Below are 12,500 nucleotides of genomic sequence, written 5' to 3' on the forward strand. Positions count from 1 at the left end.
TAGAATTTTGACATTGTTTTATCTCAGCCCCCGACCTTTCGGCCTGACCTGGATGGAGGTTAAAGGTCAACCGGTTAGGTCACCTGGCCAATCGTGCCCCGTTGCCCCGGCAAACCCTCAGCCAGGCCGGGTAAAATTCCGTTCCGTTGGCCCCTTAATGGGCCCTTGATAGGGGAAGGGGTTGGGGGGTGGGAGCGAGGTAAAATACCAGCTTGCATTCCCCCCACCTGCTCGGGACATCCCCCCCCCCACCTCTTCCTTCACATCCCCTCCTCTTCCTCCTCCATGTCGGTGCAGGCTGTGAGGCCTAGTGTTCAGGCTTCCAGGGCCCCCTTGGCAGACGCACTGTCGATCCCCCCCTCCCCCCATGGCGCCCACCCCTGAGGGCTGGTGGTGGAGTTGGGGAGGGGGGGATGAAAATGAAGAATCTGCGATGGCAGAGTGTGAGGGGGAGGGGAGGGGGCGGGGGGGGACACGCGGGGAATTCACATTTCATTGGTCTCCGGATTTGGGGCCTGTGGAACAGGGCGTAATGTCAACCGTCTCCATGTCGAGGCTGCTCTCTCTCTCTGCCTCTGCCTCTCTGTTTCCCTCTCTCTCCCTCCCTCCCTCCCCCTCCGTCCCTCTCTCCCCCTCCGTCCCTCTCTCCCCCTCCGTCCCTCTCTCCCCCTCCGTCCCTCTCTCCCCCTCCGTCCCTCTCTCCCCCTCCGTCCCTCTCTCCCCCTCCGTCCCTCTCTCCCCCTCCGTCCCTCTCTCCCCCTCCGTCCCTCTCTCCCCCTCCGTCCCTCCCTCCCCCTCCGTCCCTCCCTCCCCCTCCGTCCCTCCCTCCCCCTCCGTCCCTCCCTCCCCCTCCGTCCCTCCCTCCCCCTCCGTCCCTCCCTCCCCCTCCGTCCCTCCCTCCCCCTCCGTCCCTCCCTCCCCCTCCGTCCCTCCCCCTCCGTCCCTCTCTCCCCCTCCGTCCCTCTCTCCCCCTCCATCTCTCTCTCTCCCTCCGTCTCTCTCTCTCCGTCCGTCTCTCTCTCCCTCCATCTTTCTCTCTCTCCCCGTCTCTCTCTCTCTCTCCCCCGTCTCTCTCTCTCTCCGTCTCTCTCTCTCTCTCCCCGTCTCTCTCTCTCCCCGTCTCTCTCTCTCCCCGTCTCTCTCTCTCCCCGTCTCTCTCTCTCCCCGTCTCTCTCTCTCCCCGTCTCTCTCTCTCCCCGTCTCTCTCTGTCTCTTGGGAAGCGTTAGGCCTAGAGAACATTCTGTGGCCCTGCCTGCCTGCCATAGCCCCGGCAGGCTTTGCTTCGGGCCTAGTGGACACCAAAAGCTTCCCTTCGCCCCCCCCCCCCCCCCCCCCCCCATCCTGCTTGCTGGCTCCAACGAGTCAAGGCCGAGTGGACTGCGATGGGTTTGGGTACTGGGAATGATCAGGGAAGGCCTATATGGAACCATCGGGCCTGTACAACTTGCCATCCAAAATTCCTACCTCCTTCCGTCGCCAATTCTCCTCAGATAGATTTTGACTTCCACTGGCAGGAAACAATACTTTTCACTGTATCCCAATACATGTGACAATAATAAATCAAATCTATGAACAGTATGCTTTGTCTGTATAGCGCGCAAGAAACAATACTTTTCACTGTGTCCCTATACATGTGACAATAATAAATCAAATTAAATCAAAAGGTAGGCCCAATCGCCCCTTCAGGGCCTGAGATGGAGAGAGAGTCTCCGACGCTATCTGGAGTGAGGCTATTCGGCCCTGGGAGCCAGTCTCTCTCTCTCGAACACCACACGAACTGAAGTCTCCCTTCATCCCAGGAAAGGAAGAATCTTCCCCTGCCATTTCCGGAGGAAGATTTTGAGCATCTCCAGTGAGGAATTCCTCATTTGCCGATTGCCGGATTTCCGTCCAGGAGTTTAATGAACAGAACTGTTAAAAAAAAAACAACGCTCAGAATCAGACCAGTTTCCAACTCCCCGGGAGATTCCTGCATTGTGGGAGGTGATGTCCGAGTATTCTCATTGCTAGACTATTGAATACAGGACTTGGGACGTCTTGTTGAAGTTGTACAAGACATTGGTAAGGCCACACTTGGAATACTGTGTACAGTTCTGGTCACCCTATTATAGAAAGGATATTATTAAACTAGAAAGAGTACAGTAGAGATTTACTCGGATGCTACCGGGACTTGATGGATTGAGTTATAAGGAGAGGCTGGATAGACTGGAACCTTTTTCTCTGGAGCGTAGGAGGCTGAGGGGTGATCTTATAGAGGTCTATAAAATAATGAGGGGCACAGATCAGCTAGATAGTCAATATCTTTTCCCAAAGGTAGGGGTGTCTAAAACCAGAGGGCATAGGTTTAAGGTGAGAGGGGAGAGATACAAAAGGGTCCAGAGGGGCAATTTTTTCACACAGAGGGTGGTGAGTGTCTGGAACGAGCTGCCAGGGGCAGTAGTAGAGGCGGGTACAATTTTGTCTTTTAAAAAGTGTTTAGATAGTTACATGGGTACGATGGGTATAGAGGGATATGGGCCAAATGTGGGCAATTGGGACTAGCTGAGGGGTTTTAAAAAAAAGGGTGGCATGGACAAGTTGGGTCGAAGGGCCTGTTTCCATGCTGTAAACCTCTATGACGACAATCCAGAAACTCAGCTACTGCTCTGGGGGACCCAGGTTCGAATCCCGCCACGGCAGATGGTGGAATTTGAATTGAAAGAAAGTTAAAGTTAAAGTTTATTTATTAGTGTCACAAGTCAGCTTACATTAACACTGCAATGAAGTTACTGTGAAAATCCCCTAGCCGCCACACTCCTGTTCGGGTAACACTGAGGGAGAAGTTTGCACGGCCGATGCACCCTAACCCGCACGTCTTTCGGACTGTGGGAGGAAACCGGAGCACCCGGAGGAAACCCATGCAGACACGGAGAGAACGTGCAGACTCCACACAGACAGTGACCCGAGCCGGGAATCGAACCTGGGTCCCTGGCGCTGTGAAACAACAGTGCTAACCACTGTGCCACCCCTACAGATAACCATGAAACAATTGGGGCCATGCTAAATTGCCCCTTAGTGTCCAAAGATGTGCAGGTTAGGTGGATTGGCCATGCTAAATTGCCCCTTAGTGTCCAAACATGTGTAGGTTAGGTGGATTGGCCATGCTAAATTGCCCCTTAGTGTCCAAACATGTGCAGGTTAGGTGGATTGGCCATGCTAAATTGCCCCTTAGTGTCCAAACATGTGCAGGTTAGGTGGATTGGCCATGCTAAATTGCCCCTTAGTGTCCAAACATGTGCAGGTTAGGGGGATTGGCCATGCTAAATTGCCCCTTAGTGTGAGGGGGACTAGCTAAGGTAAATGCATGGGTTTAAGGGGATAGGGCCTGGGTGGCATTGTGGTTGGTACAGATGCGATGGGCCAAATGGCCTCCTTCTGCACTGTAGGGATTCTATGATTGTCAATTGTTATAAAAACCCACCTGGTTCAGTAATGTCCTTCAGGGAAGGAAATCTGCCGTCCTTTCCCGGTTTGGCCTACATGTGACTCCCAGAGCCACAGCAATGTGGATGACTCTGAGATTGCTGTGCAAACTACTAACTTCAAGGGCAATTAGGGATGGGCAATAAATGTTGGCCCATCCAGCGACGCGCACTTCTGAGGATTAATTAAAAAGAGTCTTTTTAACAACGCCAAGTTTGCGGTGACGTAAACACACAGCCCAAGATGGCTAACCACAATTTGCATTACTGCACACATTCCCATTCATTGGAGCCAGTCGATCTGCAACGCCCATGCCAAGAGAATGATTCTGGGGAACACAAGGGACTCATGTCTCCTGTCCCGTTTGCGAAGCATCGAATGAGAATCACCTGGGGTATTCAACTGTCGGAGATGGGGCCTTGAGACTAGCCCTTGAGGGCAGATGTAGTTTTCAGGGATTAATTTTTTGTATCGGTTTTAGGAATAAAGTATAGTTTAAATCGGGTTTAATTTAATGTTCCTGGGTCAGGAAGGGTTAAACATATAAAAATTAGCAAGTCATGTTGCTTTATAGAACCTCAGTTAGGCCGCACTTGGAATATAGTGTTCAATTCTGGTCGCCACACTACCAGAAGGGTGTGGAGGCTTTGGAGAGGGTTACAGAATAGATTTACCAGGATGTTGCCTGGTATGGAGGGCATTAGCTATGAGGAGAGGTTGGAGAAACTTGATTTGTTCTCGCTGGAGCGACAGAGGTTGAGGGGAGACCTGATAGAAGTCTACAAGATTATGAGACATGGACAGAGTGGATAGTCAGAAGCTTTTTCCCCAGGGTGGAAGAGTCAATTATTAGGGGGGCACAGGTTTAAGGTGCAAGGTTTAAAGGAGATGTACGAGGCAGATTTTTTACACAGAGGGTGGTGGGTGCCTAGAACTCGCTGCCGGGGGAGGTAGTGGAAGCAGATACGACAGTGAGTTTTAAGGGGCGTCTGGACAAATACAAGAATAGGATGGGAATAGAGGGATATGGTTCCCGGAAGGGTAAGGGGTTTGAGTTCAGACAGGCAGCCTGGTCGGTGCAGGCTTGGAGGGCCGAAGGGCCTGTTCCTGTGCTGTAATTTTCTTTGTTCTTATTACTCAATCCATGTTGGATGAAGGTGTTTGTATGTGTGGGGGTCAGTTTCAACTGTCTTTCCATTGTGCTTAGAGAGGGTTACTGCGTGAGGAGTAAATCAGGCAGTTGAAGTATGCAGCCGTTGCATAGCAACTGGAGGCTGTTCGAATATAGTTATAGTCAAACCTGTTTCCAGATGAAGATAACACCATGGAGTGAACATCCCTCATGTCTCGCAGAAGAAGGGATGGCCATGCTAAATTTGCCCAAAGATGTGGGGGAGATGGGGGAGATACTAAATGGTTTTTTTGCATCCGTATTTACTAAGGAAACGGGCATGGAGTCTACGGAAATAGGGCAAACTGGTAGGGAGGTCATGGAACCTTTACAGATTAAAGGGGAGGAGGTGCTCGCTGTCTTGAGGCAAATCAGAGTGGATAAATCCCCAGGACCGGACAGGGTATTCCCACGGACCTTGAGGGAAGCTAGTGTTGAACTTGCAGGGGCCCTGGCAGACATATTTAAAATGTCAGTATTCACGGGGGAGGTGCCGGATGATTGGAGGGTGGCTCATGTTGTTCCGTTGTTTAAAAAAGGTTCCAAAAGAAATCCGGGAAATTATAGGCCAGTAAGTTTGACGTCGGTGGTGGGCAAGTTATTGGAAGGTGTGATAAGGGATAGGATCTACAAATATTTGGATAGACAGAGACTTATTAGGGAGAGTCAACATGGCTTTGTGCGTGGTAGGTCATGTTTGACCAATCTATTAGAGTTTTTCGAGGAGGTTGCCAGGAAAGTGGATGAAGGGAAGGCGGTGGATGTTGTCTACCTGGATTTCAGCAAGGCCTTTGACAAGGTCCCTCATGGGAGGATAGTTAGGAAGGTTCAGTCACTAGGTATACATGGGGAGGTAGTAAATTGGATTAGACACTGGCTCAATGGAAGAACGATGTGGAGATGCCGGCGTTGGACTGGGGTAAGCACAGTAAGAAGTCTCACAACAACCTGGTGTTGTGAGACTTCTTTCAATGGAAGAAGCCAGAGAATGGTTGTGGAGGATTGCTTCTCTGAGTGGAGGCCTGTGACTAGTGGTGTGCCGCAGGGATCGGTGTTGGGTCCATTGTTGTTTGTCATCTATATCAATGATCTGGATGATAATGTGGTAAATTGGATCAGCAAGTTTGCTGATGATACAAAGATTGGAGGTGTAGTGGACACTGAGGAAGGTTTTCAAAGCTTGCAGAGGGATTTGGACCAACTAGAAAAATGGGCTGAAAAATGGCAAATGGAATTTAACGCAGACAAGTGTGAGATATTGCACATTGGAAGGACAAACCAAAATAGAACGTACAGGGTAAATGGTAGGACTCTGAAGAGTGCAGTTGAACAGAAGGATCGGGGAATACAGGTGCAGAATTCCCTAAAAGTGACGTCACAGGTGGATAGGGTCGTAAAGAGTGCCTTTGGTACATTGGCCTTTATAAATCGGAGTATCGAGTATAAAAGTTGGAGTGTTATGGTAAGGTTATATAAGGCATTGGTGAGGCCGAATTTGGAGTATTGTGTACAGTTTTGGTCACCTAGTTACAGGAAGGATGTAAGTAAGGTTGAAAGAGTGCAGAGAAGGTTCACAAGGATGTTGTCGGGACTTGAGAAGCTGAGTTACAGAGAGAGATTGAATAGGTTGGGACTTTATTCCCTGGAGCGTAGAAGATTGAGGGGAGATTTGATAGAGGTGTATAAGATTTTGATGGGTATAGATAGAGTGAATGCAAGCAGGCTTTTTCCGCTGAGGCTAGGGGAGAAAAAAACCAGAGGGCATGGGTTAAGGGTGAAAGGAGAAAAGTTTAAAGGGAATATTAGGGGGGGCTTCTTCACGCAGAGAGTGGTGGGAGTGTGGAATGAGCTGCCGGATAAAGTGGTAAATGCGGGGTCACTTTTAACATTTAAGAAAAACTTGGACGGGTTCATGGATGAGAGGGGTGTGGAGGGATATGGTCCAAGTGCAGGTCAGTGGGACTAGGCAAAAAATGGTTCGGCACAGACAAGAAGGTCCAAAAGACCTGTTTCTGAGCTGTAATTTTCTATGGTTCTATGGTTTCTATGTGCGGGTTAGGTGGATTGGCCATGCTAAATTGCCCCTTAGTGTCCAAAGATGTGTAGTTTGGGTGGATTGGCCATGTTAAATTGCCTCTTAGTGTCCAAAGATGTGCGGGTAAGGTGGATTGGCCATGCTAAATTGCCCCTTAGTGTCCAAAGATGTGCGGGTTAGGTGGATTGGCCATGCTAAATTGCCTCTTAGTGTCCAAAGATGTGCGGGTTAGGTGGATTGGCCATGCTAAATTGCCCCTTAGTGTCCAAAGATGTGTAGTTTGGGTGGATTGGCCATGTTAAATTGCCTCTTAGTGTCCAAAGATGTGCGGGTTAGGTGGATTGGCCATGCTAAATTGCCCCTTAGTGTCCAAAGATGTGCGGGTTAGGCGGATTGGCCATGCTAAATTGCCCCTTAGTGTCCAAAGATGTGCGGGTTAGGCGGATTGGCCATGCTAAATTGCCCCTTAGTGTCCAAAGATGTGCAGGTTAGGTGGATTGGCCATGCTAAATTGCCCCTTAGTGTCAGGGGATGTGCGGGTTAAGTGGATTAGATCTCTGCAGTCGAATTGGGATGCATACAGGAATTGGTGAGGTGCTTACAGGTGCCCTCCGTGTGGAGCTCGGAGCCGTCGCTATTGGTGACGCGACAGGACAAAAATATTTTCCTCTTGTCCACCTTATCGATCCAGATCTCCATAACAACCGTGGAGCCTAAAGGGACAGGCCTTGCGAGAAAGAGAGAGAGAGTTAGGACAAATAAGAGACTGGGGATGGATGGCATTCTAAGGCACAATTGCGCCCCTCACTGGACACCCGAAGACTTTCACCTACTCACCTCTTGAAGTTAATGTTGACATTAGCGGTCATCACGGGGCCACAAATGACGGCAGCACAGGTCCCCGCAACCCCGTCTAACAAGGCAACGATCGCACCACCGTGGGTATAGCTGTGAGGACAGGAGGGCACCAGGGTCAAACCTTATCCGCTGCCTTCCCTAACTCACTCCCATCTCTACATGGGCACCCTCAAGCCCCCGCCCCAGTCCAGAGCGCCGCACTGTGGGAGGGTCAGTGCTGAGGGAGCGCCGCACTGTGGGAGAGTCAGTGCTGAGGGAGCGCCGCACCGTGGGAGGGTCAGTGCTGAGGGAGCGCCGCACTGTGGGAGGGTCAGTGCTGAGGGAGCGCCGCACTGTGGGAGGGTCGGTGCTGAGGGAGGGCCGCACTTTGGGAGGGTCGGTGCTGAGGGAGGGCCGCACTGTGGGAGGGTCGGTGCTGAGGGAGGGCCGCACTTTGGGAGGGTCAGTGCTGAGGGAGCGCCGCACTGTGGGAGGGTCGGTGCTGAGGGAGCGCCGCACTTTGGGAGGGTCCGTGCTGAGGGAGTGCCGTACTGTGGGAGGGTCGGTGCTGAGGGAGCGCCGCACTGTGGGAGGGTCGGTGCTGAGGGAGCGCCGCACTGTGGGAGGGTCAGTGCTGAGGGAGCGCCGCACTGTGGGAGGGTCAGTGCTGAGGGAGCGCCGCACTGTGGGAGGATCAGTGCTGAGGGAGCGCCGCACTGTGGGAGGGTCGGTGCTGAGGGAGCGCCGCACTTTGGGAGGGTCCGTGCTGAGGGAGTGCCGTACTGTGGGAGGGTCAGTGCAGAGGGAGCGCCGCACTGTGGGAGGGTCGGTGCTGAGGGAGGGCCGCACTTTGGGAGGGTCGGTGCTGAGTGAGCGCCGCACTGTGGGAGGGTCGGTGCTGAGGGAGGGCCGCACTTTGGGAGGGTCGGTGCTGAGGGAGTGCCGCACTGTGGGATGGTCAGTGCTGAGGGAGGGCCGCACTGTGGGAGGGTCGGTGCTGAGGGAGGGCCGCACTTTGGGAGGGTCGGTGCTGAGGGTGTGCCGCACTGTGGGATGGTCAGTGCTGAGGGAGCGCCGCACTATGGGAGGGTCGATGCTGAGGCAGTGCCGCACTGTGGGAGGGTCAGTGCTGAGGGAGCGCCGCACTGTGGGGGGGTCAGTGCTGAGGCAGTGCCGCACTGTGGGAGGGTCAGTGCTGAGGGAGCGCCGCACTGTGGGAGGGTCAGTGCTTGAGGGAGCGCCGCACTGTGGGAGGGTCAGTGCTGAGGGAGCGCCGCACTGTGGGAGGGTCGGTGCTGAGGGAGCGCCGCACTGTGGGAGGGTCGGTGCTGAGGGAGCGCCGCACTGTGGGAGGGTCGGTGCTGAGGGAGCGCCGCACTGTGGGAGGGTCGGTGCTGAGGGAGCGCCGCACTGTGGGAGGGTCAGTGCTGAGGGAGCGCCGCACTGTGGGAGGGTCGGTGCTGAGGGAGCGCCGCACTGTGGGAGGGTCGGTGCTGAGGGAGCGCCGCACTGTGGGAGGGTCGGTGCTGAGGGAGCGCCGCACTGTGGGAGGGTCGGTGCTGAGGGAGCGCCGCACTGTGGGAGGGTCGGTGCTGAGGGAGCGACGCACTGTGGGAGGGTCGGTGCTGAGGGAGCGCCGAACTGTGGGAGGGTCAGTGCTGAGGGAGCGCCGCACTGTGGGAGGGTCAGTGCTGAGGGAACGCGGCACTGTGGGAGGGTCGGTGCTGAGGGAGCGCCGCGCTGTGGGAGGGTCAGCGCTGAGGGAGCGCCGCACTGTGGGAGGGTCAGTGCTGAGGGAGCACCGCACTGTGGGAGGGTCAGTGCTGAGGGCGTGCCGCACTGTGGGAGGGTCGGTGCTGAGGGAGCGCCGCCCTGTGGGAGGGTCAGTGCTGAGGGAGCGCCGCACTGTGGGAGGGTCAGTGCTGAGGGAGCGCCGCACTGTGGGAGGGTCAGTGCTGAGGGAACGCTGCACTGTGTGAGGGTCAGTTCTGAGGGAGTGCCGCACTGTGGGAGGGTCAGTGCTGAGGGAGTGCCCACTGTGGGAGGGTCGGTGCTGAGGGAGCGCTGCACTGTGGGAGGGTCAGTGCTGAGGGAGCGCCGCACCGTGGGAGGATCAGTGCTGAGGGAGCGCCGCACTGTGGGAGGATCAGTGCTGAGGGAGCGCCGCACCGTGGGAGGGTCAGTGCTGAGGGAGCGCCGCACTGTGGGAGGGTCGGTGCTGAGGGAGCGCCGCACTGTGGGAGGATGTTGTCTCTCACACCGTGGGTTCCAAGTTCGATCATACTCACGAGGCGTGGCCCTCCAGCAATGGTCCCGGCTGGAATATTCCCACAATCCTTCTTTCCGAGGCATTTAAGAACATGGCGTACTCAAAGGCTGATCCCTCGACATCGGAATTCCTGGTCATCAGCCGATTAGGGCTCTCCGGAGAACTCTCTGTCACACCTGGAAAAACGTGCCTTGATATAGCTACTTCCACATCCACTCAACATCTCCCTGGCCCTGCACTCAACCCTGGAACACCTAGATAACAAGGACACCGATGTCAGACTCCTATTTATTGACGACAGCTCAGCCTTCAACACTATTATTCCCACGAAACTCATCTCCAAACTCCGTGGCCTGGGCCTCGGCACCTCCCTCTGCGACTGGATCCTGAACTTCCTAACCCACAGACCACAATCAGTAAGGATAGGCAACAACACCTCCTCCGCGATCATCCTCAACACCGGTGCCCCACAAGGCTGTGTTCTCAGCCCCCTACTATACTCCTTATACACCTCTGACTGTGCGGCCAAATTCCCCTCCAATTCGATTGTCGAGTTTGCTGACGACACCACCGTAGTGGGTCGGATCTCAAACAATGACGAGACGGAGAACAGGAATGAGATAGAGAATCTGGTGAACTGGTGCGGCAACAATAATCTCTCCCTCAATGTCAACAAAACGAAGGAGATTGTCATCGACTTCAGGAAGCGTAAAGGAGAACATGCCCCTGTCTACATCAACGGGTGCTGAGGGAGCGCCACACTGTGGGAGGGTCAGTGCTGAGGGAGCGTCGCACTGTGGGAGGGTCGGTGCTGAGGGAGCGCCGCACTGTGGGAGGGTCAGTGCTGAGGGAGCGTCGCACTGTGGGAGGGTCAGTGCTGAGGGAGTGCCGCACTGTGGGAGGGTCAGTGCTGAGGGAGTGCCGCACTGTGGAGGGTCGGTGCTGAGGGAGCGCCGCATTGTGGGAGGGTCAGTGCTGAGGGAGTGCCGCACTGTGGGAGGGTAGGTGCTGAGGGAGTGCCGCACTGTGGGAGGGTCGGTGCTGAGGGAGCGCCGCACTGTGGGTGGGTCAGTGCTGAGGGAGCGCCGCACTGTGGGAGGGTCAGTGCTGAGGGAGCGCCGCACTGTGGGAGGGTAGGTGCTGAGGGAGTGCCGCACTGTGGGAGGGTCGGTGCTGAGGGAGCGCCGCACTGTGGGAGGGTCAGTGCTGAGGGAGCGCCGCACTGTGGGTGGGTCAGTGCTGAGGGAGCGCCGCACTGTGGGAGGGTCAGTGCTGAGGGAGCGCCGCACTGTGGGAGGGTAGGTGCTGAGGGAGTGCCGCACTGTGGGAGGGTCGGTGCTGAGGGAGCGCCGCACTGTGGGAGGGTCGGTGCTGAGGGAGCGCCGCACCGTGGGAGAGTCAGTGCTGAGGGAGCGCCGCACTGTGGGAGGGTAGGTGCTGAGGGAGTGCCGCACTGTGGGAGGGTCGGTGCTGAGGGAGCGCCGCACTGTGGAGGGTCGGTGCTGAGGGAGCGCCGCACTGTGGGAGGGTCAGTGCTGAGGGAGCGCTGCACTGTGGGAGGGTCAGTGCTGAGGGAGCACCGCACTGTGGGAGGGTCGGTGCTGAGGGAGCGCCGCACTGTGGGAGGGTCAGTGCTGAGGGAGCACCGCACTGTGGGAGGGTCGGTGCTGAGGGAGCGCTGCACTGTGGGAGGGTCAGTGCTGAGGGAGCACCGCACTGTGGGAGGGTCGGTGCTGAGGGAGCGCTGCACTGTGGGAGGGTCGGTGCTGAGGGAGCGCCCCGCTCGGGCAGGGAGAGTGTGGGTACACCGCTAGGCATTGCTTACCATGCCGGTTGTAAGAGGGGAGCCTCTTCCAGTGACCCAGCGCCGTCCTGGCTGAATAGCTCTCGTACAGTCGCACCATCTCTGTGTTCCAGCTGGAATTGGGAACACCGTAATCCCTGCCCCTTCTTCCGGTGCCCTGCCAAACCGAGAACGCAGCATCGTGAGTCTCTCCCAACGCCTGCCATTCTGCCCCTCCAGAACCACCCCCTATCTCTCAGCCATTCCACTGGACCAGCGCTGGAGGGGGTTACAGAGATAGGGAGGGGGTGTAGGGGCTGGAGGAGGTTACAGAGATAGGGAGGGGGTGTAGGGGCTGGAGGAGGTTACAGAGATAGGGAGGGGGTGTAGGGGCTGGAGGTGGTTACAGAGATAGGGAGGGGATGTAGGGGCTGGAGGTGGTTACAGAGATAGGGAGGGGATGTAGGGTGCTGGAGGAGGTTACAGAGATAGGGAGGGAGTGTAGGGGCTGGAGGAGGTTACAGAGATAGGGAGGGGGTGTAGGGGCTGGAGGGGGTTACAGAGATAGGGAGGGGGTGTAGGGGCTGGAGGGGGTTACAGAGATAGGGAGGGGGTGTAGGGGCTGGAGGAGGTTACAGAGATAGGGAGGGGTTGTAGGGGCTGGAGGAGGTTACAGAGATAGGGAGGGAGTGTAGGGGCTGGAGGAGGTTACAGAGATAGGGAGGGGGTGTAGGGGCTGGAGGGGGTTACAGAGATAGGGAGGGGGTGTAGGGGCTGGAGGAGGTTACAGAGATAGGGAGGGGGCGTAGGGGCTGGAGGGGGTTACAGAGATAGGGAGGGGGCGTAGGGGGCTCGAGGGAGTTACAGAGATAGGGAGGGGGTGTAGGGGCTGGAGGGGGTTACAGAGATAGGGAGGGGGTGTTGGGGCTGGAGGGGGTTCCA

The 12,500-nt window shown here is 55.9% G+C and overlaps 1 protein-coding gene across 3 annotated transcripts in view; it reads right to left on the minus strand.

Annotated features, from left to right (window-relative positions):
* Window positions 1-12,500, minus strand: part of LOC144489812 (acyl-coenzyme A thioesterase THEM4-like) — a 22,779-nt gene that overhangs the window by 8,980 nt on the left and 1,299 nt on the right. Inside the window, exons 2-6 of one of the 3 annotated variants that reach the window (XM_078207660.1) lie at window positions 11,601-11,736; window positions 9,795-9,951; window positions 7,507-7,617; window positions 7,272-7,396; window positions 1,341-1,912 (exon numbers count right to left, since the gene is read on the minus strand). In XM_078207660.1, coding sequence (XP_078063786.1) covers window positions 1,866-1,912; window positions 7,272-7,396; window positions 7,507-7,617; window positions 9,795-9,951; window positions 11,601-11,736 — 576 coding nt within the window. In that variant the 3' untranslated portion in view covers window positions 1,341-1,865. Of the gene's footprint in view, window positions 1-1,340; window positions 1,913-7,271; window positions 7,397-7,506; window positions 7,618-9,794; window positions 9,952-11,600; window positions 11,737-12,500 lie in introns of those variants that run through there. The other 2 variants (XM_078207659.1, XM_078207658.1) reach the window with 2 other exon arrangements.

Source organism: Mustelus asterias, unplaced genomic scaffold (assembly GCF_964213995.1).
Source record: "Mustelus asterias unplaced genomic scaffold, sMusAst1.hap1.1 HAP1_SCAFFOLD_2564, whole genome shotgun sequence".
Taxonomy (NCBI): Eukaryota; Metazoa; Chordata; class Chondrichthyes; order Carcharhiniformes; family Triakidae; genus Mustelus; species Mustelus asterias.